Consider the following 26231-nt stretch of genomic DNA (forward strand, 5'->3'; position numbering starts at 1 on the left):
TATATAACTTTATGATGGGTTGCCAGATCTTTTAGTCGTAATTACATAAGGTACATTCTTTTGTGAAGCTCAAAGATTTATGAGTTCTACGGGGTTTTTTTACGTGCTGAATGTAGGAAACCTTGGTTACTGAGGTTTAGTCACTTTTCCGGGGGCGCTGCTCTACTGACAAAGTACTGCGAGTCGACGAGTACGCAAGTTTTGTTGTTGAATAAAAAGTGAATGGAGGCAAATGCCCGATTTTTCTCCTCCACTAGAAGGTAAATACTGAAATGAAAAAGATTTAAAGCCCATGGGTTTTTATGACCCAACTTTTTATTAATTGTGATAATCTTATTGACATAGTTAACAATCTTTATTCACTGGTAATCTCGTTACAAACTGTCTGCATTGAATTTACAGTTTGTTGATACTGGAGAAACAACTGAATCTTCGAGAACGCAAGAAAATTCTGGTGCATTTCAGGAAAATGCGCTATTCACTATTCTTAGGCATTCTGGCTTACGTCTGGCTTTCAAAATCAAGTGAATGCTCAATTGGTTTTTCATTACGGAATTAGGTAACACATAGGTTTAATTATTTTTTTTTTCCTGGTGTCAGTAACCACTCTTTTCCGGATGAAGGAACAAATGCAGATATGGCACAGACGAAAGATCACGTAAGCCATAAACAGAGAAACTACCAAAAGAAGCAGAAATACGTCAAAGAGTGCTCGTTGAGGAAGAAAAAGATCGCGAGAAGCGCCTCGTAAATGAGGGGCACCTTGATGACGTACGACGTATTCTATCCAGTAAATAGTTCGATCCATTGGATTGACTATCTGATCACGCATTAGTGCAGACATTTCTTTAACTCTTTGTTTATACCTAGGTAACGAGAAACATGTAAACTGGAGAAATATTCAAAATTATGCACGATTTTCAAACCTTGGCGTGTTTAAAATAAGTTGAATGACGTTGAAGAGACCCTCCTCGGTTAACATCCCAATTTATACGAATAGCGTAGCCATCATCTTCGGCCTTTTGAGCATTGATTGGCTGATCAGAAGAGATGGGCATAAAGATGGCTGGAACATCATAATGGATGGCCTCTTGTTTACTTAAGAGGCCAGCGTGCGAGATGATCAATCGAACTCTTGGATGAGCCAAAAGTTCTCGCTGCGGTAACCATGGCATTGTTTTAACGTTAGAAGGGATTGGTTTTTGCTGATGATCCAACTTTTGTTTATCTTCCCATTTCCAGATAACGCGTTGTGACAGTCGTGCAAAGGTTGACAGAAAAATCTGACAGAAACGATCTGGAACGTCGTCGCCTCTCAACATGGATCCAAAACTAACCACAATAAATCCTGCGTCGCCGGAGTCATCCAAAAATGAGAGTAGTTCCTGAATTTGGGACAATTCTAAATGAGGTAACTTTAATCAATAATTATTTATAAACCTCTGAAAGGTTTCGATGTCTTCTGTTCAGGTGCATTCCACCCACTTCAATGACAGCAGGTGATGTTGGTAATTGGTAATTGATACTAAAATGAGTATTGATTAACAACAGACTCAAGTAACGGTTCTCAATATCTGCTATAGATGTTAAATTGTTGATACCCAATGTTTCGGCTGCGACGTCTTCAATAAGGGGCAAAACAATGCGTCGGGGGAAATAGACGGCAAATACAGTTGTCACGGTGTTAAATGAACGCTGCCAAATATTCATCCTATCCCGAATGCCAGAAGGATTGGGGAATTGTTCCGTAGCTAATGGCGAGCCGATTGCATGCAAAATCCAAGGTGAAGGAGGAAAACAGTTCAAATAGATGAAAGGGATGTCAAGGACTTCGACCAAGAATAAAGTACAATCATTGGCAAATCCATCGACGATAATCAGATCGTAATGCCCCTGTGAATTCATCAGCTGATGAAAAACAGGATCTTGGTAGACGATTTTGCAATACTTTGCTATTGTTCCCGGTATTCGAAAAAGCAGACGAAATGGACTGTCTCGATCGTGGAAACCAATTTCATGCTGAATGTTTAATCGAGCAAGTTTCGGGGAGGTAAGAAAACGTAACCTGTTCTTCGTCTGTGGAACTTAACTTATCTGATTGCAATCCATTCCAATAGGTGACAAAGTGTCCGCGCTCTACCAACTCTGTAACCAATGACTGGAAAGTGGTGTGGCTAGGAGACGTGATTGGCGTCAGTACGAGAATATTATATGCTTCGACAACTGATGTTATAAACAAAACGAAAAGAATTTTTTCTTTCGCACATGTGATGTACATGATTAAGAGGTTTGGTCACCTAATAATTTTACAAAATTAATTTAAAACCGCACTGTTTACTACTCTAAACAGGATCTAGAAAAGCAGCTTGCTTACCACCGCAGCACAATATAAACTAAGCAGGAAGACCAATTCTAACGAGTTTTGGTTTGATGCCGAAAAAAAAAAAAAACTAACCAAACAAACGAAAAGAACGTTCTTTAAAAAGACTAGTACATGCTGAATATGTATTCTAGTTGTGATAACGTAGCGACAGAACCGGTTACGGGCAATCAATAGTTGAAATTCCGGTTTGCAACATGTTTCTAATCTGGCCGTGACCTTTAAACGAACATAGACTATGTGGCAAGAATTGAATGGAATATATTTCCGTTTCTTTTTTGTGGCCCACGGTGATCAGCTATAATTTCACGTTAAAATGGCTATCCGTGTCTTCAACGTTCAAACCGATCACGTTATTGTAAGTCACTTTTATACTTTGTTCTAAATTGGCTTCACTAAAGTTAAGCGTAATATTTTGTAATGTATAATTGTAAATGCACTTAAGTCAGTTTCTATAGGCGAAGAAGACTCGATTTTGTTCCAGTAACGAGATAGTGAAATACAAAACTATAGTTTTCTTTTTTAGCAATTCAAACGTGCTTGAAAAGAAAAGAAAAACACTTGCTTGAAATGTGACAGTGTTCTTCATGCTGTTTCAAGTTCGACAAATGGACAGGTGAATCCTACCTGTTGAAGATGCGAAATTAATAGCTCGTATTACCACACCCACCAACCAGTGACAGAAGGTAAGCCATACAACGTTACCTTCTCGATTTCGCAAACTCTGTAGATTTAAAAATAACTCCAAGCGCAGACCTTCTTGTCCAACCCTCTGTTTTCCCTAAATGGTGCGTCCTCAGGTTCATCTTCATCGCGCGGAATTCCTATACCAAGGACGGCGTGGGACTAGTACACGAATGACACTATGCTGGGGATCCTTCGACACTGCACTGTATAGGCCTAACTAAAATTACACGTAGGCCTTTACCTCACCAGTAAGAAAACTGCACGTATGCCATTCACATTCACGTCATTCGACGCGTAATAGACACGCTCAATACTCGACTTAGTAGTAGATTTCATTACAATGTAAAGTTTGAATCGCTAACAGGGTAGGGAATTGGTAGTTAGCAGGTTGTTCTTAGTTTACCGCATGAACCTAATACATCGCATAGCGACCTCTAGGACACAAGGCAGACAGCGAATCAAGGAGCTACGACCTAATTTTATTATAACTATGACTGTCCATAGTTCTTCTGCCATCTACATACAACATATTGTTATTACACGAATGACATTCTGGTTTAGTGGTTACTATTAAATAATAAGAAAACACAGAATTTTGAGTCAGCCAACCTTGAAGCTAAATCCATTAGTGCCAGCACACCATTTGTACCATGATGTGGATGTGCTTAACTTGCTTTCAGGTATCCTTATAAAGAATTTTGCTTTCCTGGATCCATATTAAGCCAATAAGCCCCATTTTGTTCTTAAGTGAATTTTCTGTAAAAAATTTAGTCATTAGTTCATGTTTTCCTTTAGTGAAAGTAACAATCACTTGCCTTTGAAGTTTTATCACTAGGTATATAGTGGAAGAAGAGATTAGTCCTCAACTAATCAAAGCCATAAACTAATACAAAGTTGATGGTTGTGGGATTTATTTTTTAAAGAATTTTAATATTGATTATAAGAAATCCATTCGAAAGAATCCAAGCAATAGGATAAATAAAAGCCATTTCCCAACTATCGCTACCATGGCTTCCATTGTGCAAAGTGCATCGTCAATTTGTCGTAACTGTCATTATATATTGCAAAAGTTTGTGTTTGTCTCCTTACGTTGACAACCATAGTAACAAATAATGAAATAGATGAGAATTTCTAAAGTATTAAAGAGTATTACAGTCGGTTTTGTTACCAAGAAGCCAAATGATGAAAGACATTGATCGTCGACTGCCTGAAGCACGTGATTGAAAAAATGGAGCCAAAACGATGTGCCATGACGCAAGAGCAGCAATGCCGGTTGTTATTTAGTTTTACATCTTAAAATTTACATTTATAAAATGTCTTTTTATGCATTTATTATATACACCAATTTTTTAATACATATTAGTAGTAGAATTTGTTCAAATTATTTTGAATATCTTGAAAGTGAGTCCCACCTTCCCGCCCAACAACAACGAAATATGGCGGTAATCGCGTGATCCTAATTGACCTATCAGAAGACAAGGTCACTGATAAAACACCCAATCCTCTTTTTCTCTTTGTTTTGGCGCCAATTGAGCCTCAGTTCTATAAGAGGGTGGCGGATCAGACGTTGATTTCATTTCAGTGTCTCATTTTATGGAGAAAGCATGTCCAGTCTCTGTTTTTTAGGTAATAGATATTAGTTCGTAATTGTTTGATAACTGGAAACATGCATGTGTTTGATTTATCATTAAGGCTTTTTTAACTGTTCGAAATTTTATCTGCATTTGTGGTTTTGTAATTTACTGGGAATCATGTGTGTAATAGTTGAAGGCTGTTTCATCCATTTTCTGGTGGGTTTAATCATTCTCATTTCACCAGCTTGAGGTAATTTGGGAAACGTCTTCACTATGTATAGGTATGGAGGATTGGCATAGAAACTTCGCAGTGATCCTGTTAAGATTCAATTTCTTCGCAGCATGTTTTTCAGGTTAGGATACAAAGAAGATTGAGAATTTTTGAAGCATATTAAGGCAACGCCTAAGTAAACTTGTAATTACTGTGATGTTCTGGTTACAGATTCCGCTACCAAATTCATCTGGCACTGATGCTGATGCAATGATGGGCCATGGTTAGCTGGGAAAAGAAAAAAATTCTATTGGCTTGGAATACAGGTAAAAAGGTTTCACGTTTTCCCGTTCACTGTTTAAACTTGTTTGATATTAGTGAAGGATTTGTCAAGTCATTAACCTGTAGCTTCTCAATTGTTTTTGTTTCTTGAAGCAAATCGATTGATTGGGGTACTTCCCGTAGAGATTTTGTCCGATTTAGTGCTATCGATGCACTTACTGTTTAAAAAAGCAATTTCAATAAAGCACAATGAAGGGTAGGTTTTAATCATTTACCCCAGCTATGCATAGTTTCCATTGTCCCGAATTAATCAACCAAGCATTGTCATTGACAAATCTCGTTCTCTTTTTTCATTAATTACGTTATCAATCGATGTGAACAGCTCTAAATTTCAAACCATTCCAACTAAAAAGTTAAAGTGTTAAGCCAAAGTGTAAAGTTGTAAAAAAATCCAGCTAGACTTCTCCAGCTAACTCTATTGCACTGGTCACATTTAGATTCTAATCGAATAGCAGTCGCTCTAACCGCGGGAAACAACAAATGTCTCGTTTAGAATATCTCCGGGGGGGGGGGGGGAATATGCGACAGGTGGTACCAATCGCTTTGAGACGCCCGAGGATCTGTATTTCATTTCGTACTTTCCTTATTGTCGAAAAGTTTCACTCGATGGGCGTGTGCAACGGGACCGTCTATAGCTGAGAAAATCTGATCCCGCTGTCCGCATTGACGGAAAGGAGGTGTTTGCTTTCGTTCACTTCCTTATTTAATCACCTAACTGCACAATTAATGGCCATTTGATCAATATTCTCTTCTAGTGGGAAACTAGGCTTTTTCTATGCAACGTACGGAATCGCGTCGTAAATGGCCGGACCATCTGGAATTATTATACACTGCCCCTGCCGTCTTCCATTTCCTAACCGGTAGTTCAATGGACCTTGACGATGAAAACAAATCGCTAAGACTTTGGTGTTGGGGTGGGGGGGGGGGGAGGGAGAAAGTCTTATTTCCTTTCCGTATGCGACCCGTGTCTTAAATCCGCTTTGTCGTTTCCGGCAGTGTAAAGCAATTGCGGCGTCGAAAAAAAACAACAAGATTTTTAAATGTAAGAACTTTGTAGATAAAAAAAAAATCCGTTAATTCTTCGTAGGATTCTCATTCATTTCAGGTTCGTTATAGGTGCGTGAATATTTTTATGATCTACAGTTTTACATAAAAATGCCATTAAGAAACTTAAACTACCATTAGAACCGGTTACTTTTTGTTTAAATTACAAAATACGAAATGAATACCGGGAACTTTGAGTCCGAGATTTATTGCGTGTCATCTAGCGGCGTGCGGACACACCGGGTGATGTTAATTGATCTTTAAAAAAAAAATTCACGGTCGTTATTCAAAAAGGACGAGAAGGTGGTCGAGAACAACAATATCAAATGACAGCACTTTTTTTTATTTTTGCGAGGCTCTGCTACCGTGTCAAATAAATTCCTCTGCGCCTACTAGCATCTAAGAAGCGAACCTTTTTCCCCTTCAATTAAAACGAATACAGTTGAAGTGTGTTCTTTTGAAAACTTACAAAAAAAAAAATGTTTTAAGTAGTCAAATAATGGCCTCACGACGACATCCTCTTCATCCAAAGCCTTTCGGGAGAGTCGTGTTGATGTGATTTGCATATGTACAGCTACTTTTCGTTTTAATCTCTGCGCGTGTAAGACGTGAAAAAAACAAGAAACGTTGCAATTTCGGGCTTTTTAAATGACCATTCTTCTTGTTTGTATTCTAGCGGCGAATATAACGGAGCAATTGAGGATGGAACAACGAGCCGAAAGGGGAAAACAAACGAACAAGAAAAAAAAAAAAAAAAAAAAAGTGATGCTAAACACAATTCGTTCGTCACGGACACCTCGTCAAACGAGCTTCACGGTCGAAACAGGGAGTCCGATAAACGGTATGTGCAGTGAATCAACGTCACGTCGTGAATCCCGAAATTGAAACAGCCCTCGAAGAAGTTCACAAGGTAAGAACTATTTCAGTGATAACAGTCCCGCGTGTGTTTCCCTTCCTTTCTTTGCGTGATGTTATCGCCAGCCTGTTTTTTGTTTTTATCCCGCTTAACTGGCAACTTGATCTTACCGTTAAAAACCTACTAGGTGAACTTGAGGTGAATGTCGGGCATTGGATTTGAGTAAGGGGAGGGTTACATTTTCATATCTGGGTATGTAGTGGTTTGGGTTCGAAGAGACAATGACAGTGACGTATCCATGCAGAAAATCATTCAAATGCGTCAACGTCTTTTTTAATTTTTAAGTTTACCTGATTTCTATTCCATTACCTGTCGCGACGAGTTGTGACGTGCTGCAAGCGGGACTGAAGAGTGAATGACCGCTGCGTTATTTTTTATTTTACAACATGCCAGCTCGTGAGGGTACGCACATTACATGGCACCCTCTATTCTATTCTTTTTTTTTTTTCCGAGGAAAGAATGTTTTCGTTTCTTTTTGAAGAAGTCCAAGCCGACTGGACTTCAGGTCCAACAAGAGGTTCAATCTTAATGTCCCGTTTTGATCTCTTCATTCTTTTGCTACGTCAGGTTTCGGTTGGGAACTTCATTTCAGTTGGGGAGGGGGGAATTGTCCCGTGAAAAATACCGGAAATATTTCTCACGAATTCCCTTTTTTTTTTTCTTCTTCTTCTTTTCATCAATTAATAGCACTTGTCATTGTTGGCGTTTTTCTTCGCGTATTAACCGTCCCCAATCAATGGCTGTGTTCACCTAGTCATGCCCGCGCTAATAGCGTACACGTCTAAATGTCAGTCACGTTAGACGCGTTAAATATGTAAATTCACGTCGAGTGAATCAGCAACGGCTTTATCCCACACGATTCGACGAGTCCTTTTTTTTTTTTTTATAATTCTTAAATGCGAGAATAGTTAATTCCAGCATTGGCAGTTTTTCCTTGTGTTAACGTAACAATAACAGCCCATCGTCACGAGCTCACGATCTTGTTAAAAGGGCCGTTCTTTTCACAAACGTCGCTTCTTTTCTTTTTTTTTGTTGTTATGAAAATATATTTAGTCATTATCCAATTGTAAACGTAGTGCACGAAACGTCGATCGTAAGTGATGGGAAAACGATGAGGAAAGGGGATGGGGACGAACCGAAAAAAAAATAAAGCGGGGAATTTATGGGGAGAATTTAAATTGAGCAAAACGAAACGTGTTATAAAAAATTGAAAGAAAACAAAAGATAAATGTCATCCGCCGGAAATTATTCTCCCATCCATATCCACATGCTTTGATACGTACAACTTATTGTTTGTTTTTTTTGTTTTGTTTTTTTTAGAGGGAAGCAAAAGAAAAAGAAAACAAACGAATTCTTATTGGAATCTGTTTGTGTATTCCACCCGTTTGTTTTCATTTTCTTGCATCGCTGCGGGTGGCTTTCTGTTTATTTTATTATTATTTTTTTTTTCCCACTTGTCCTTTCTCTCTCCCTACACCCTTGTGTTGCATTTATAAGTAGCCCCCTAATCGTTATGCTAATGATATTCGCAATCATAACAAGAGGCTACGTCTATTTACCAATACCGTACACATATAGGGGTAGTTACAATGGATGTGTGCTCCGTGATGTCGAGTCGCTCAGACACATTCGATCCGCCTTTCTTTTTTTTCTTTTTTTTTGGGTGTAGTAAGAAGAAGAAAAAAAATTCCATTTTGCGCTACCTGTCGATGGTTTATTCCCTTTCTGAATAATGGCGGCGGCGGCGGCACATCCGTGCATATTAAAAGCTACAGTCATGTGGGTTTCAGTTTTTTAAAACTTTGCCTTCTCTCTTTCCGTTTGGCAAGTTCAAGGTCTCGACGAAAATTGGGTGCGTGTGTCTGTGGGGGTTGGCGCACCTTTCCCTTTTTTTTTTTTCTTTTTTTAATTCTTCCTATTTACTCTCTCCCCTCCCAGTATTGACGTCGCCATGTAGGATGACGAACGGGCTCCTTTGTGTGTGTTACCTGGCCATATCCACCATGAAGACGCCCCATTATTTCAAAAATCAAATGAAAACGAAACTGGTAGGGTATTTGTGTTGTTGTTCTTGTTGTCGAGGATGAAGTTCATCATCCAAGACGTGATGAGATAGATGAGCATGGACAATTAGACATTTAAAAGCCGGACGGGCAAATGTCTAGTAAGAGGGGGGAGAAAAAAAAAAAAGGGAAAGCAGACTATAATTTTTTTTTTTTTTTTCAAATATATTTTTCTTTTCCCTTTTCATCAGGCCTGTCTGACCGACCTTTACTGGAGCCCCCCTCCCCCTCTTGAAATTTTTCTCGTAAACAAGAAAGAAGAAAAAAAAAATAAAAATGCGAGGTGGCACGGTCAATTTCCCATTTCCGGAGAAAGTTTTATTTTTTTTTTTTTTCTATGTGGGGGGGGGGGGGTTCAGACGGACAAAAGTGACCAAGTAAGAAAACACGAACGACAGGTGTAAGAGAGAAAAGAAAAAGAAAAAAAAAAGCCTCGAGAGACGCAAAGGTGGATGACCTTTTTCTTTTCTTTCCATCATTGCGCCGTTGATTGCCTCTCATCTCTCACCTGTTGGCTCTTTTTTTTTTTTTCATTTTCTCGTTCACATTGCACCTACGAATTAAGTTTTTAGATTTTTTTTTTTTAGATTTCTTCATTTGTTCGTGGGTTCTTTATCCCCCCCCCCCTCAAAAAAAAAAAAAAAGAAATTCACGATCGTGAACTGTTGGGATGAAAACGTGAGTGATGATGTTAAACGGCGATGAACCCCGGCAGCAAATCGAGAAATTACCGTCCTCATAAAATGATCGTGTAAAAAAGTCCCGTTTGGAATTTTTCTTTTTTTTTTTTTTTTTTTTTTTTTCTAAACCGACGAACAAATTTCCATGTTCGATTTACACGTTTTCATTTTTCTTTTTTTTTTCTTTTTTAATTGCTCCGATACGCAAAAAAGAAAACGTAAAATGTTTAGACTATTCGCCTCTTTTCCTCAAACAAAAAAGATTGAGCAGATTTTATGGGTGGGGATCGATGACCCGTGAAACTGCCGTTGTTTTTTTTTTTTCTCCTCTTTTGTTTTTCCCGTTTAACGTGACATAGCAGTTGATGGCACGCTCTTATCAACGATCGAAGGGATGGGGGGGGGAAAGAAGAGGGTAGTGAAAAAAAAATATTTGATTCATTTTCACACTATTCGGATTTATCTCGCACCATTTTATGTTTCCCTTTTTCCTTTCTTTTTTTTTTTGTTTTCAGGAGGTTCAAATGAAATGGCGCCTTTTGTTTAGCTGGCCGTTTGTCCGCGTCGTTCGTTTGTCACACACACGCGGCGAAGCGGTGGCAGTTGGTAAACGAGCGTGTTGGGGTCAATAGTCTTAACGCCACGCGAGTTTGTGCATATCGGTAGACGAATTAATGAAACGCTGCTGGAATGCCATCGAACCTGTTCCCGCCGGTGTCACGTCCAATCGGGTAAGGCCAAACTTGGGGGCAGATTTCTATCAGACATTCCCTACTAACACACACACCCACACCCACAGCCCAATATGCAAAATCGTTGACAATATATCGACAAGTATTTCGAATATTTGATTGCCCCTTCATTTTCGATCAAATATTGGAAATATGGCAAAATTCGTGTGTTTAGACGTTTTCAATTTGAATTTAATCTGTCGTTGACGTCGTACTTCCCTTTCCCCCTTTTCCTTGATGGTAAATTACGAACGTGACACCTTCACCTTGTTTGTCAATTAACGCCCGGCAGCTTCTTTTTATTTTTTGAAGGCGTGTCTTGCGTTTTGGCTGACACGCCAACATGTCACCACCACCACCGCAATTCGTTTCCTTTTTTTTTTTTTTTTTTTTTTTTCTTTATGGAAAAAGGGGGGAAAAGAACATTTCGATGGCGAAGAAAATTCCCGCATTTTCTTCATTGTTTCGTGACCTGTCGTGAAACATTTTTTTTTTTTTTTTTCGAATGATTATTAACCGCTGTGAGATTGCGGGTGACAACGAACTTTTATAGAAAAGAGAATTTTCAATTTTTCAAAGAAAAAAAACAAAAAAAAAAAATGTTCAGTTCAGTTTCCGCCGGAATCGACTTGTCTCCGTGTCAGCGGATGGTGCAGACACATGAGGCGGCGTCCTTGACGTTCAAAACGAGACGAAAAGAAAATTATCTATAAAAAAAAAAAAAAGGAAAGTTCAACATTCCACCCAAATACTATCACTTTTTTTTTTTTTTCCCTCCTTTTCAAAGCGGAAAGGTGGACGGAAGTGATCCGTAACCGACGACACCTTTTGCCGTCCAATCAAGTGTATCACCTGCCTTCCTTCTTTTTTCCATCGCATTTTTTAAGGTACAAATTGAACAAGTCGTTAATCTCATTTATTTTATTTTTTTTTTCATTTCTTTTTAAGGGAGATGTCTAAATTTAGCTGCCAGCAATATGGTGATCATCGAAACATAACAGGCGTAAGATGCTCTTAACCGTTCGTTGACTCGCGCAAAAAAAAAGAATTAACTTTTATTTATATTTTTTTTTTTCTAAGGCAGGTGAGAATAGTGTCCGCTACGCGTTTGTAAATCAAACAATCTTCGTAATAATAAAAGAAGTACCCTTAACAAAAAGGAAAATGGCAGACGGAAGAAGGGGACCGATGAGCCGGGCAACGTAGTAGCCTACTACCTGGTTTTGTTTTTGTTTTTGTTTTTTTCCTCTCTTTTTCCCATTCGCCTTCTTTCCCTCCTCCCCCTTGGGGGGAGTGGTGAGAGAGAGAGAGAGAGACGCGAAGTAAACAGAGGAGGTGGGAGGTAGAGAGAAGAGGAGCTGTCTTTCGTCCGGCTTTTTGCCTAGACGGCCGGAGCCCGTTGTTGCATGCATTATAAAAGGCAAGTGGCTTTGGTGCAACGACTTCAGTCACGAACATCTCACCCACGTCGACAGATCTGCTCCTCTCAATTTTTTATTTTTGCATCTCTTCCCCTCCCCAGTACAAGTGCCGAGTATTTTTTGAGGTTTTTCTTCTTCTTCTTCTTCTTCTAAGGATGGCCATGTCCGGTAGTATGTCCAGCAGCGCGTTGATGTTCGTGTTCGGCATCTTGTTGTTGGGCAGCAAAGTGGCCGATTCTCAATCGGCCGAGGCGATCGAATGCGACAGCCAAGACACGACCTTTGAACTGAGAACGGGTTACGTTTTCACATCACCGCAGGAGATCCTGGACACGCGGCCCGACACGCTCCAACTGTCAGAATGTATCGAAACTTGCCGTCTCAATAGCAGCTGCGCAGCTCTTAATTTCGAGACGGGCCTCTGTGTCCTTTTCCGCACCAACGCCTTCGACACTCCCGGTAAGCCATTCCTTTCTTTCTTTTTTTTTTTTTTCTTCTTTAATTTTTGTTGTTGTTGTTGTTGTTTAAATTGGTAGCAAGGAAAAAGTTAAAGAAAATTGTCCATCCGCGACTTGGTAGGTGGGTGGTGTCAGGGTTCATTTTTTTTTTTTTTATTAGCGGCAGGGTGTAGTCCAATGATCCAGGGATCCAGCAGAGCGCGACCGTATCTTTCTTGCTCTTTTTGCAAATAGAATGTATATATATTTTTTTTTAAACGCACAGGGGCACGGAGATTGCCAGCTTTGTTTTTCTTTTTTAAATCATTCGTCATAAAATGTAAAGAAAAGGCTAACGATTTTCAATTCTAGGAACGAAATTGTTTGATGGTAAATACCAGTCATTTTCGATCTGAAAATCGGGGGGGCATCCGATTACAATCAAAGGATCGTAATCTTTTCTTTTCGAGAGAAGAGAAGTTCAAGTTCAAGTTCGACAGGTTTTCTTTTTTTTTTTTTTTTTTAATATGAAACAAAAAAAAAAAAAGTAAACGGGAAAACTGGTCGCCCGTGGGTGCCGAACGAGATGCACCGCCCATAGCCGTACGTTCTCGGCATGACGACACACATCCCTGACCCTTTAGGTGTGTTCAGTCTTCCTTCTTTTTCTTTTTTTTTTTTTTTTTTTTCCACGTCTTGCATACATCTCCGAATGCATTATAAGGCACGTCGAACCGAAAGTAAGAAAAAAAAAGAAAAGCCCATCACAGAACATTCGCCTGAAGGTCGGCTGCTGTCTGCTAAGGTTCGGTTACTCCGCTCTATTGCAAGAGAGTTGGGAGGGGGATCGTGAATTATTTTTTTTTTTTTCATTCTTCGGTGTAAACATGCGCCTGTAAAAATATTTTCGCCTTTGGGAATTTTTTTTTTTTTTCTTTTCGTGAAAAGAAAAAGAAAAGGTGGAGAGGGAAATGTTGGATGACGTGCGCTTAGGAGAGATGCTGTAAGATGTCTTCGGTAGCGCTCTGGACACGGGCCAATGACTTTTCCGCCTTTTTAAAAATTATTATTATTTAATGCCTGCAGAGAATTATTTATTGGGGGTCTTTTTCTTTGATGGTCACTCACCTTCCTCAACTGGATGATTACGCAAATGCATTTATTATTATTTTTTTTTTTTTTAAGAAAAGTCAGTTCCGTAGGCGTTTAACCGCGTCTTCAGATTTGAAAAACATGTCGATTGACTTGGTTATATCGTCTGTGAATCCGTGCGTTTATCGAAAGGCAATTACGAACACGAGACGCTTTTCGTTGCTCATTTGTTGTCGGCCATTTTTTTTCTTTTTTTCGCTAATGGTTCACGAACGTCGAATGAAAACGGAACATTTGTCTTGACCGACCCGTATTTGCATGAGAGACGATCTTTATTGTGCCAAGTCATGACCAGTACTCGGAGACGCAGCCAAAAAAGAATACGAAGACGAACTTCCTTAAATGACTTGACGCATTTCTCGTCCTTACGATCTTAAGGGCACTTGGACAAACAAGGAGATCGGTCGTAACGGTTTCCCCCTTCTTTTTTTTTTTTTTTTTCATTTTGTTTCTTCTTTTTTTTTTCTTTCCTGTTTGGCGTTGTTCAACAAGGATTCGCCCCTTTTGTGGGTGTGTGTGACGACATCCTCAGCAGCTCTCAGTCAAACACTCCCTTTCGTGTTTTTTGTTTTTTTTTTTTCAAGGGGAATTTTTTTTTTTTAATGTCGGGATGACGCACAAGTTTATCGACTCGCCCAAAAAAAAAAAATAAATGCAGAAAAACCAGACACTCGATTTACCGTAAGGATTGGCAACCCTGCCAGTGGAACGTAATCATCAAAATTTTGATTGACATTGCCATTGAAAATGTCAGTTACGCTCATAGATTGAGAACCGACATATTTTTTGTTTTTGTTAGCAACGAAGATTGCATTTTTTTTTTTTTTTTTGAATGTCGTGAGACGTGAAATAATTTGATTAATGGTGTGTCATTTTTGTTTTTTTTATTTATGCAGAGGCGCTGACAAAGTCGCAGTTTCCTGTTTACACGATTTACGCTCAAAGGATCTGTTTGGCCAATGCCAGCCAACTGTGCGCCCAGAGGTCCTGGTCTTACGAGATGGTTCCGTCCTTCGAAATGTCGACCTTCGTCCGCGAAAAGAGACGGGCGGCAACCCGTCGCGCCTGCATGGAACTCTGCCTCAACGAGCAAACATTCCAATGCCGGTATGACTCATTTTCCCCTTCCTTTCGCTTACTAAGAACATTTCATGTCTCTCGCTGGACGGTTATCGTCTTCTTCCTTAATGTCTTTGTTTCCAATCGCCAACGAGAAGTGAACACTAAAAATTCATCACGTCGAAACGCATTGTGACCGGTAGCGTTTCGTTCCATCGTCCGTAGCAAAATTTAACTTTTCCTTTTCTTTTTCTTCTCACACAGCCCGTCGTTTCGCCCGTTTAATGGATTTTTAGCTTTTTAACAAAAACAACAGACGGACACTTTGAAACGAAAAAGAAAAAAAAAAAAAATGAATATCTTGTTTGGAAAAAAAAAAAAAAAGGTTTCAAAGTGTTCCAGCTTAAAAAAATAAGAAATGATGAGAATGGAAAGGAAACAACAAAGAAAAGAAACAAGAGCTTTGACACGTAATCATAATGAGCGAATTTTTCTTTTTTTTTTTTTTTTTTTTTTTTTTTTCCAAGTAACAAAAACTGAACGAAAAAAAAAATGTTCAGGTGAACGAACGTTCGAACGAAAGATTTCCTTTTTTTTTTTTTTTTTTAAACACCTCACGTCGGAGGAGGTAGGAAAATACGAACATTGAATCTGTTTTTAGATGGTCGATTTTGAGTAATAATGTGTTTCATAATGTGCGTAACAAGGTGTCCAGTATGCAAATTCTTCGCTCCAGCGTCCGTTCAAAAATGGCCACTTGCCTTTTTTTTTATTTTACTATTTCTGATCCGTTGGCTACTGGCTAATAACAAACGAGGAAAAAAAAAAAGTGCCATACGAAAAACGTTTTTCGATTATCTAAAAACTCCGGTTACGGTCGATGTGCGGTCAACCGCATCAACGAGGCCCCCACGTCTCCGACAATCGAACGGGCCGTAGTGGCTCGTTTCCACGACGAATTCCCAGCATTCTTTTTTTTTTTTTTTTTTTTTTGGTCCGTTTTGCTTATTTGCTCTATCTAAGCAAACAGGGAAAAGAATTAAAATAATAGCTTACTTTTTTTTTTGGGGGGGGGGGGGGGGGCTTTTTAGTCGAGGAAATATGTACTACATTTAAAGATGAAAGTCTAGACGATATGGCGATCAATTTTGAATTTAGAAAAAAAAAAAAGAATTATCTTGAAGGAAAAGCCGACAGATTGAGGACTCTTTTATTCTTTTTAAAGACAACGTAATCATCTCGAAAAACAAGATGATTTGAAAATGTCGGGTACCTCGTAAAAAAAAAAAACATAATCATTTCACGGTTGATTCACCATCGTTTTTTTTTTTTTTTTTCCCCTTTATTTTCCAGACATGGAAAAGGGGGGGGGGGGGGCAGAGTAGAAATGTAAGAAGAAAAAAAGCAGATTGGAAAAAAAAAAAACCTGTTTGATGATTTCCGTTCCGTGTGTTTACTTTCATTTGTCACAATGTCAAGCGGAGCTGAAAAAAAAAGGGAGGGGGGGGGCAGATAAAATAGTGTAGTAAATGACTGTGGGAACACACACACTACAAAAAAAAGCAATAGTGTCTTGGCATGCTTCCGACTTCTTTAATCACGAGTCGGCTGCCAAGGGTTTTAATCTAAAAAAAAAAAAAAGGAAGGGGAACACAAACAAACAGAAAATATTTTATGGGGGGTGGGGGGGTGGAGCAACACGGCATTGGTGTCCCGCGTGCGTGTTCTCTTTTTGAATAACAACAACCTTGAAAGTTGGAAGATGATTTGGTGTCGTATCCAACATAAAAATGATAATATTATTTTTCTTTTCTTTTTTTTTTTTTTTTTCTATTTGACAACAACAGGTCGGCCAGTTTCAGCGCCACGACCGGCGAGTGCGCTCTCAGCGACATGGATCGTTTCTCGGTGACGGCCCGGTCGGCTTACTCCTCCTCACCGGACGTGGATTATTTCGAGACCAACTGCGTCGATGACCCGGTGAAAATGTGCGACTTTCAGCGGACCGAGGGACGCATCCTGAAAACGGTGGACGCCGTGTTCCAGGTAACTGCAAAAAATACACATTTTTTTTTTTTTTTTCCAAATAGAACTGCAGTTCAAAAAGATCAACAACCTCTCGCTCTAGGATCGAAACAATAACATCAAATGTAATTTTCATCTTTTTTTTATTGACAAACAGGATGTCGAGACGGAGGAAGCGTGTAAAAATCTGTGCCTAAACGCCAACTTCCGCTGCCACTCGTTCGATTACGGCGACACTGGCGATAAAGTCTGCCGACTCAGCCACCACTCGGCCAGCTCCCTCAGTCAAATTCAGGTGATGACTTCATTTTTTTTTTTTTTTTTTTTTTTTTAATAGTGACATCTATCGATGTTCAAATGGGCAGCACGAATTGAGAACAACAACAGAGACACATCGAACGATGCGCCTGCTTGAATTTCGTAGGACGATTCACTGGAACGTGAAGGCATTTTGCGGTTTTTAAATTAAAAACACTTGAATGCCGATCGTTATTGCGTCGCAATCACCCAATTTTATTAAATGTTGTTTTGTTTTCGTTTGCGGTTGGGGTGGCTTTTTTTGTTGTTTTGGTGACACAGGATCCCTACTTGGAGATTCCAGAGGCGACGACGCACGAGTTGACGTCTTGTTACAACGTAACGATCGATTGTCGCTCGTCAGACATGGTCGTCCGCGTCAAGACCAACCGCATTTTCACCGGCAAATTGTACGCCAAGGAGAGGCCCAACTCTTGCGTCACGGACGTGGCTAAAGGCCTGGAATTCGAGTTGACACTCGGCTACCAAGATCTCGGCTGCGATGTCAGACAAGAAGGACTTGGCAAATTTTTCACCGAAGTCGTCATCCAGGTAATTAAACGTTGCCAAATATTTTGGAAAACAAAATCTAATTGATTTATTTTATTATTTTTTTTTTTTTCCTTTAAATTCGAAAATAGCACCACGATCAAATTGTGACGAGTCAAGATGTCGGTTTGGCTCTTCGCTGCTCTTATCAACTGCAAAATTACACTTTGACCAGTGGACTCGATTTGTCGGTGGCCAGTCGGGTGCCGACCATCGCCGAAGAGTCGACTGTCGTTCCAGGACCGACGGTTGTCATGAAAATCGCCGCGCGTCAGGGTGGCGACATCCAAACGGCTCAAGTCGGCGATCCGCTCAGCCTCTTCTTCGAAATTCAGGAACCAAACAGCCCGTATTCGATTTTTGTGCGCGAATTGATCGCAACCGATGGAGTGGACAATAGCGAGATCTTGTTGATTGATTCCAATGGATGCCCAACTGACCAGGAGATCATGGGACCCATCAACGTTCTGAACGGAACCTCCAAAGTCCTTCGCGCTCCGTTTGACGCTTTCAAATTCCCCAATTCGGACGTTGTCCAGTTCAAAGCCCTGGTGACGCCGTGTCTGCCCACTTGCGAGCCGGTCCAGTGCGACGTCCAAGACTACCTCGGCTACCATCGTAAAATCGAGTCGCTGGGCAAGAGGAGGAGGCGTCGTCGCGATTCCGCTAGCCACGACCCACACAATTTGCTTGTCGTCCAGTCCATCCGCATTGCCGACAAGTTCCAGGCCGTTGCTGACGCCTCGCCGGCCAAGACCAAAACGGCCTCGACCGAATCCGAAGTGGTTGTCCTCCACAACACGGACAACGTCTCGCAACATCACTCCAATGTTCCACCGTGTCTTAACTTGCTTGGACTCCTGATGGCCGGCGCCTTGTTCCTGGTCGCTCAGGCCGTCCTGATCGGTGCCTGGGCGTTCATCTGGCAAAAGAGGCGTCAAACGAAGATGGCCGAGACGACGATTGAAAGCGACAGACGATTTTTCTCAACTTACGCCAATAATGCTTACGCCACTAGTTAAACATTGCAAACTGATCCAGCTCAGCCCTTTAACTTATTCAACTTAAATTGAATACCCACTTCTAAACCTTATTTTCTGATCATTATCTTGTTGGAGTTATTTGTTCGAGTGCCTTATTATTAATTTTTTTTTTTAATTATTATTATTATTTTTTTTTTTTTGTTTGAGATTGAATTCGTTTTGACAGGTAATTGAAAACGAGTTGATCACAAAACCAAACAGAAAAACAGGGAAACTGTCACTTTACGTCCTATTATATTGGCTTATTTTGAAAAAAGGCTTTGGGTTAACAATGTATTCCAATCAAGGTGGCTGGGTGTGTCTTCTCCAGATTTCCCCGATTTTGTGTGTTGTGCGTGGATGTGGTTATGGGTTTCATTTCTTTTTAACTTGTTTTTTTTTTTTTAATTGTTTCACTCTTTTGGGTCCAGGCGTAACACGTTCGACGTGTTCGTCGTCTTTGTACAAAAAGAAAACAGAAATCACAACACAAATTTCAATGGGTGTCACGTGCATACGTCTCGAGATCAGCCAATAAAACGGATTACGATGAAGTTCTTCTCATTTGATTTTTACGAAATTTATTAATTTTTTTTTTTTTCGTTTTGTGCTCGCTAGATTGCGCGTGGTAAGCGTCTAGTATGAATTATTGATTACGGGTACGCGTGTTGCACGAAAGATGGAGAAAGTGGAGAACAATCTACGTAATACGATTCTTGTGACCATTCAGCTGGAAAAGAAAAAAAATGACCAATAAACCGGATCTTGTGAAGCATCTTTCGCAATCGTATTCTCTCAGCTTTCAATGATATTAAACATCGATTATAGAACAATATCACGTACTTGTTTAGACCTGACCCATGTGAAGGTGACCTCATACGTGGAGATCAGTCAGAACTCGTTTGATGATTCATTCAGCTGCGACCTGCTGATGTGCATTAACGTGAATTATCTTGGTTATTTCAATTGCGAAAGAATTTTCCCTGCCTCGTGAGGAGTATGCCAGGTACATAAGGAATACTCTGCAGACGATCGGCAGGTACACAGTCTGATACTGCAAACTTTACATCGCCCCAATCCAGGATAGAAAAATCATGTAAAATTGCTGTTTTTCTTGTCAAGTCTAGACAACTAGTGCCAATTATTACTCAATGTATCAATGTCAGTCAATTCTTTGTTTGAACTCGTTCAGGTTTCCATTGCTGTTACTCATTTGTGCTTTGGCTCTTCCGGCCAGCAATGCAATCTCGGTTGATCCCTCGTCATCCGGCCAAGTCTCGCCTGTCGGGTCACCACCGGCGTTTGTTGCTGCACCACCGGTGTTTGCTGCTACTCCACCAGTTGCTCGGTACATTGAACCCGTCATTTTTAGCGCCATTCGTGCCTCCGACAAGAGCAGAAAATCCAATTCGAAAATCTTTTTCGACACCACCTTGAGCGATGTCGGGTTTGGCTGGAATGCCAAAAGCAGTGAATTCGTCTGCTTCTACCCAGGCTCGTATTTCTTCACGTTCACAGCTGTATCCGACTCCAGCTCTCACTACAAGTGAGTGTTTGCAAATTTCTTTGACCAACTTTGTCTAACGATGTTTCTTTTCTTTTTTTTTTTTAAATACATTAGAGCTGCTATAGTCAAAAACAGCGAAGAGGTGGCAACTATTTGGGGCGAACAAGTTGGCTACCAATCGGCATCCAATTCGGTCATCTTGAATCTGGACAAGAACGATCGTGTTTTTGTTCACTTAAAGGAGGGAGAAATTTATGAAACTTCAAAGGCAGGACGTGGCTACACGACTTTCTCAGGTTTCCGACTTCATTGAATTAAACTGTTTTTCCTCTTACCGTCCAGTTTAAATTAGCTTTTTCGACTTCGGCTAAACAAAAAATTCTATTGTGGTAGTCTGTATCCTGTATGTCTGTCAGTACGCTAAAAGAATAAAGAGAAATGGCAAACCACAACTTTCTTTGCAATTATAGCCTACGTGTTTCTTAGAACTGAAAGAATATTATATGTGATATTGGGAGTGAATTCAAGCATTGACGTTAGTTTAGCGGTGAAGCTCAAGTAACAGTTGAACGTCATTTGGCTTGTCTCATGAGAAATCGTAGACATGGGAATTCGATTACTTCGGTAACTATATATCCGTATGACACGAATGTATCCTGCATGTAAGAAGAAGCGCTCTCATACTCACGGTTCGTTTCCCGAATCAATCGGAGACTGTAGATATTTTAAATAATGTGGGTAGCACTTGAAATAGTTTTTTTTTTTTTGTACTAGGAATCTCTGTGTGTGAAAGGATTTATAATTAAAACTCAGTTTTGGCAATAACTAGTTTTTTTTATGTCTTTGTTCGAAGCAGCCGCCAGCAATGACAGCTATGGTAGCGCCACCTAGCGAAATATGTTGACATTACGAAATATGCATATAAAAAAGGGGTCCCGAAGACTCGAATATTGTAATACACGCACAGGACACGTTCTCACTGATAGTTCACGGACGCACGTGAAAAGACTATCGAAATCTAATTAATAGCGTGGTGTCTCTAAAAAAGATCCCCGTTGAGTATTATCGTTAATCCATTCTCTGACAGCTGCGCTTCACTTGAAGCCTTCCATTTTTGTTTTGATTTTTTTTTTAAGTACCTGGTATCCATACCAAATTAATTATGGCTGACTTTTTGATCACTGGGGGAACAACTTATGTTCCAGAGGACGGCCTTGTCGGTTCATCCTTGTTCAACGTTGGAGACGGACTGACTTACAAGTATGAGCTGATTAATAACACTCGTTGCCAACACATGTTTCGCCTCATGTGTCTCATGTCTCTATATGTCACTTTCTCTCTTTTTATTTTAGTGACTTCATCATTCTTCCTGGATTCATTGATTTTGCAGCTGAAGAAGTGGTAAGATTCATTTTTTTTGTCATGAAATTTCCTGTGTTTATTATTGTTCATCATTCTCTAGGATTTGACTTCTGCTTTGACCAAGAAAATTACTCTGAAGGCTCCACTTGTTTCTTCTCCCATGGATACCGTCACAGAATCTGAAATGGCCATTTCCGTTGCAGTAAACTTCAGCATTTCGTTTAATCTCTAGACCCTCATAAAATACATTTACTTTTTGTTTTTGTAGTTATGTGGTGGTATAGGAATTATTCACCACAATTGCAGCCCAGAATATCAGGCCACTGAAGTTTCCAAAGTAAAGAAATACAGACATGGATTCATCAGGGACCCTGTTGTATTGACAACCCAACATACTGTAAATAACCTGTTGTGAAACATTTTTCAAAGTGGAATGATTATGTAAAGTGTCCTATATAGGTTGGAGATGTCTTGGAAATTAAAAGAAAGAAAGGGTTCTGTGGTATACCCATTACCGAAAATGGGCGTATGGGAGGAAAACTGGTTGGCATTGTCACTTCAAGAGACATTGATTTCTTGGAAAAATCATCGGATATTCCCCTCGAACATGTAAGTGTTTCTTTGCTTCACCTACGGTGCGTCATTCTATTTGTTTACCGTTAAAAGGCATAATTTGAAATTAGTGTGCATTCATTTAAAACTGCTGCCATTACTAAGGAGCGCTCATGGAAGCTCGGTCAGGTAGCCCGAAAGCCGCTGCTTTTTGCCTCGACCTGTAATCTTTTCTAGAGTTTGTAAGCTTATACGAGTACTTTTGAATTCGCTGTACAGGTAATGACAAAAGCGGGAGATTTGGTTACGGCTCCTTCCGGTGTCACTCTGCAAGAGGCTAACGCTATATTGGAAAAGTCCAAGAAAGGCAAGTTGCCCATCGTCAACGAGTGCGGCGAACTCGTGTCGTTGATTGCTCGAACTGATTTGAAAAAGTCACGAGAGTATCCGTTTGCGTCGATGGATCCTGGGAGACAATTACTTGTGGGCGCAGCGGTTGGCACTCGCGATGCTGACAAACAACGGCTCCAGCTCTTAGTCCAAGCGGGTGTTGACGTCGTTGTCCTGGTAACAGCTCGATAAAATGGAAGTGATCAAAAGTAGCTTATTAAAGTATTATTTCATTCTAAATGTAGGACTCATCTCAAGGCAATTCGATTTTCCAAATCGACATGATTCAATATATTAAGCAACACTATCCGGATCTGCAAGTAGTTGGTGGAAATGGTAATTTGAATAAATTTGCTAGGTTTGCAGAAATACTGATTTACTGTTTTGAATTACAGTTGTAACAGCTGCACAGGCCAAGAACTTGATCGATGCCGGCGTAGATGGTTTGCGAGTTGGTATGGGGAGTGGATCGATTTGCATCACGCAGGAAGTGATGGCTGTTGGACGCTCGCAAGTAACTAGTCTCATCCATTTTTTTTTTTTTTTTAGGCTTCGAACAGAAGAGAGGACACTAATTGATGTTTTTTTTTTTTTAACTACTTAGGGCACCGCCGTATACAAAGTAGCTGAATATGCCCGCCGCTTCGGAGTTCCAGTCATCGCTGACGGAGGCATTCAATCTGTTGGTCACATAATCAAGGCACTTTCGTTGGGCGCCTCTACGGGTATGCAATTTAAAAGGAGTGGCGAAGGGGAAAGTCAACAAGCTGACATATTTCTTACTTGTTCAAACAGTCATGATGGGCTCCATGTTGGCGGGAACAACGGAATCTCCTGGGGAATACTTTTTCTCTGATGGTGTCAGACTGAAGAAATACCGAGGAATGGGCAGTCTTGAAGCCATGGAAAAGAAGGACACGAAAGGTGCGGCGTCCAGCCGTTACTTCCATCGTGAATCGGATAAAATCAAAGTGGCCCAAGGTGTTAGCGGCGCTATCCAAGATCGAGGATCAGCTTTGCGTTTCTTACCCTATCTACAGACGGGTATTCGACATGGTTGCCAGGACATTGGAGCTCGCTCTCTGTCTCATTTGAGGTACAAATCGGGGTGCATGGATCATTTTGTGCGACCCTAAAATTTTATTTTCGTAGTATTAGTCGGATTCTTTAATTTAGAGTGTTTTCTTATAGGGCCATGATGTACTCAGGAGAGCTAAAGTTCGAACGCCGTACTCCTTCTGCCCAAATGGAAGGAGGCGTTCATGGCCTCTACTCTTACGAGAAACGTCTATTTTAAAACAAGAAGATACGGAATCCAGTCAACAGCTTTAATCTACAATGCTCAGCTGATATTAACTAATCCTGGAGTCACAATTTAAACTTGAATTGGAGCTCAGCCAAATTGAAATTGGACAATACCCTATTCCAAATCCATGGGTTTCACTTCTAATCTCAATTAACGAAAGTCCAATTCAAATTTGAACCATAGCTCTTGCAACTGACCATATAGGTGCTCTTTGTGTAGGACACCTGTTTACGTCTTGTCCGACTTGTTGTTATCGGCACATTCCCCAACACTGTGACAAACAAAATTTTGGTTTTCATTTAGAGAATCAATCCTTTTCCTTAATTAATTCTAAATGATTATTTTTTGAAATGAGATGTTTCAAATTAGGTCGTTCTACCAGAAGTGTATAACTGTGTTAGTTTCTCAGCATGTCCTGTTGACCACTTTTCAGATTCTCATGCATTGGAGAACAATGTAATGAGACTGAATTTCTTTGTTTATCTTTATATTTCTGTGAAAGAAATATAGATTTATAGTGGAACACGCTGTCGAAAGAAAAAGTGATTATTCACTGATTTTGATGCAAGGTTTCTTGTTTGAAGTGATGTCGACAACGTAGAAAAGATTCAAAGATGTATTTAACTGGCTTAACTAATAGGAAAAAATGCAGGAAGCCTAATTCTTAGGAGCACACGAAATGGGCGATTTTTGGGTTAGGTCCAGAATTTCAGGAAAGTTTTGAGTACAAAATCCGATAGTACGCAGGTAAGTAATTGAGACCATTTTCCATTAACATTGGTGCACTTATAACCCAACGTTCATCACCGGTTTCAAAGCCCCTTAAAGACAATATAAGCACTATAACATATCACACAAAAATGTAAGTCACTTAAATGCAAGTAATGCGTTTTAATAACTGATTAAATGCCATGAGCATTAATCGAACCCTGGAGAATGATAGTCGAAGAGCCTGAAATCCATCTCGTATATGTGATAGAGATGCAGCAGTTCTTCCCGCGTGAGATGTTTGGTATACTCTTCGACAAGTGAGTTTGTGCTTGACGGTCGATCGGATCGGGGAAAGCTAACTTTTTGATTGAGATTTGCTTTCTCCAACACTAACCATGCATCGTCCATGAGAGTTTCGTATTTTCCGATCACGTTGTACTGAATGGTGCACGGCAAACAAAGGTCTACCATTGGGCGCCAGTGTTCGTTGAAATTAGCACGCGCAACTGTGCGAGGATCGATTATGTACTGGACGAACTCACGAAACGTGACGTCATGACCTCGCGAAAGAGATTCTTCCGAAGCATTGGTGCGATATTGTTTGATGATTTGACGTCCATATCGCGAACGAAAGTAGTCAGAACTGGAACTATTTTGGCCAAACTTGTTACGGAAGGCGGAAACGAGCCTCTCAAATGGATGCCGGATAAACATGAATTTCATGAAGTGATCTAAGCGATAGCGTATTTCTTCACCAGTATAATTGTCTAGGCGGCGGAAGACATTCAAACGATGGGAGTCATCTGCTACGATGGCTAGAGGATTGGTTGTGTTTGCTTTGCCCATCAACACCATCTGACCAATAAAGATTTGATATGATTGATGTAAAAATTGTAGGTTTACTTTGCAAAACATGACTCACCAGTAATCTTTTCCAGTTTGTGCATGCAACTTTTGGCACATAACAATATAGTAGTCTGTGTTCCTCATCAACAATAATATGATCCAGTAGCACACGGTCCTTTATAACTGAGTCAAGATTTGGGTATCTTTGAGAAAGTGTGCATACCTCTTTTGCTAATTTTTTTCTTTGGGTTTGCTCTGTTTCTAAGGTAGTGATAGACTTCTCAGGCAAATACTTTTCTGTACCAGCATTTGCTGGAAAGGAATCTGTAAACGAAATATCAGAAAAATGCATTTGTAGCCATAATTTCCAAAATATTAGATGTTACACAACTATAAAAAACATTACCATCAGTTTTTTGATTAAATACAAGGCTAACATGATGGCTGGGGAGTTTACCATTCATAACAATTACACCAAGCCACAAACCAAACACTGACAAGAGCACCAACACAAGCTGCTTACTTCTTCGAAGTAGTACAACTCGCATTTTGACTAACTAATTTTGATAGGAAATAATAAGTGATAACCTTGTCTATTAAATTCATGAAAAACCCTGATGCTTGTTTGGAGAATAACTTCAAAGCAAATATTTCCTGATGACTACTTAATGGTTATAAGGTCTTCCGATTTTCTGGTAAGAAAACGATGGCAGTCCAGAGGGTAACATCATAAAGATTCTAAAATAGCCCACGAACTTGACTCTTTTCCCCCAAAAGTTTACTTTTCAACAAGGGTAAGGCGGGCACTACAATTCCACAAAGGCACATCGAGGTCCATTCAACACAAGAATGGATCGGAGGCCATGATTGTTTATACTTCAAAAGACAAGCGTGACGTCACACGCGGTTATTTTATAATATTTTTTGAATTGGCAACAGCGGGAATCGTCTGTTTAGGTACAAATCG

At 40.0% G+C, this 26231-nt stretch overlaps 5 protein-coding genes and 1 long non-coding RNA gene across 7 annotated transcripts; 4 read left to right on the plus strand and 2 right to left on the minus strand.

Moving 5' to 3' along the window:
• Window positions 1-730: 730 nt before the first annotated feature.
• On the minus strand, window positions 731-2278 carry LOC130695158 (UDP-glycosyltransferase UGT5-like). Its single transcript, XM_059494979.1, has 5 exons — window positions 2266-2278; window positions 2066-2223; window positions 1441-2019; window positions 927-1385; window positions 731-866 (listed from the first exon to the last, which is right to left on the minus strand). The coding sequence occupies exons 1-5, from the start codon at window positions 2276-2278 to the stop codon at window positions 861-863; spliced, it is 1215 nt and encodes a 404-aa protein (XP_059350962.1). The 3' UTR covers window positions 731-860.
• Window positions 2279-4776: 2498 nt separating this feature from the next.
• On the plus strand, window positions 4777-7006 carry LOC132087937 (uncharacterized). The gene is made up of 4 exons (XR_009420907.1): window positions 4777-4857; window positions 4923-4994; window positions 5084-5178; window positions 6915-7006. It is a non-coding gene; the product is annotated as an uncharacterized LOC132087937 (long non-coding RNA).
• Window positions 7007-7402: 396 nt separating this feature from the next.
• Window positions 7403-20523, plus strand: LOC130694303 (C1q-related factor-like). Of its 2 annotated transcripts, none has more exons than XM_059495027.1 (3): window positions 7403-7406; window positions 19783-20136; window positions 20212-20522. In XM_059495027.1, coding segments are annotated over exons 1-3 (555 nt in total). In that variant the 5' UTR covers window positions 7403-7404; the 3' UTR covers window positions 20411-20522. The 2 variants fall into 2 exon arrangements, with proteins under 2 accessions (XP_059351010.1, XP_057373360.1); XM_057517377.2 differs by lacking the exon at window positions 7403-7406 and adding an exon at window positions 19555-19686 and having other exon boundaries at window positions 20212-20523.
• Window positions 12181-19144, plus strand: LOC130694281 (uncharacterized). Its single transcript, XM_057517350.2, has 6 exons — window positions 12181-12508; window positions 14535-14745; window positions 16545-16743; window positions 16880-17017; window positions 17302-17571; window positions 17661-19144. Exons 1-6 carry the CDS (start codon window positions 12205-12207, stop codon window positions 18588-18590), a joined length of 2052 nt encoding a protein of 683 aa, XP_057373333.1. The 5' UTR covers window positions 12181-12204; the 3' UTR covers window positions 18591-19144.
• Window positions 20524-21051: 528 nt separating the features above from the next.
• Window positions 21052-24230, plus strand: LOC130694289 (inosine-5'-monophosphate dehydrogenase 1-like). Its single transcript, XM_057517360.2, has 11 exons — window positions 21052-21357; window positions 21450-21498; window positions 21560-21661; window positions 21728-21856; window positions 21919-22068; window positions 22291-22578; window positions 22647-22737; window positions 22797-22915; window positions 23006-23126; window positions 23197-23497; window positions 23593-24230. The coding sequence occupies exons 1-11, from the start codon at window positions 21260-21262 to the stop codon at window positions 23696-23698; spliced, it is 1554 nt and encodes a 517-aa protein (XP_057373343.1). The 5' UTR covers window positions 21052-21259; the 3' UTR covers window positions 23699-24230.
• Window positions 24231-24308: 78 nt separating this feature from the next.
• Window positions 24309-26148, minus strand: LOC130694297 (carbohydrate sulfotransferase 11-like). Its single transcript, XM_057517369.2, has 3 exons — window positions 25671-26148; window positions 25341-25588; window positions 24309-25273 (listed from the first exon to the last, which is right to left on the minus strand). Exons 1-3 carry the CDS (start codon window positions 25810-25812, stop codon window positions 24626-24628), a joined length of 1038 nt encoding a protein of 345 aa, XP_057373352.1. The 5' UTR covers window positions 25813-26148; the 3' UTR covers window positions 24309-24625.
• Between the last annotated feature and the right edge of the window lie 83 nt (window positions 26149-26231).

Source organism: Daphnia carinata, chromosome 4, assembly GCF_022539665.2.
Source record: "Daphnia carinata strain CSIRO-1 chromosome 4, CSIRO_AGI_Dcar_HiC_V3, whole genome shotgun sequence".
NCBI lineage: Eukaryota > Metazoa > Arthropoda > Branchiopoda > Diplostraca > Daphniidae > Daphnia > Daphnia carinata.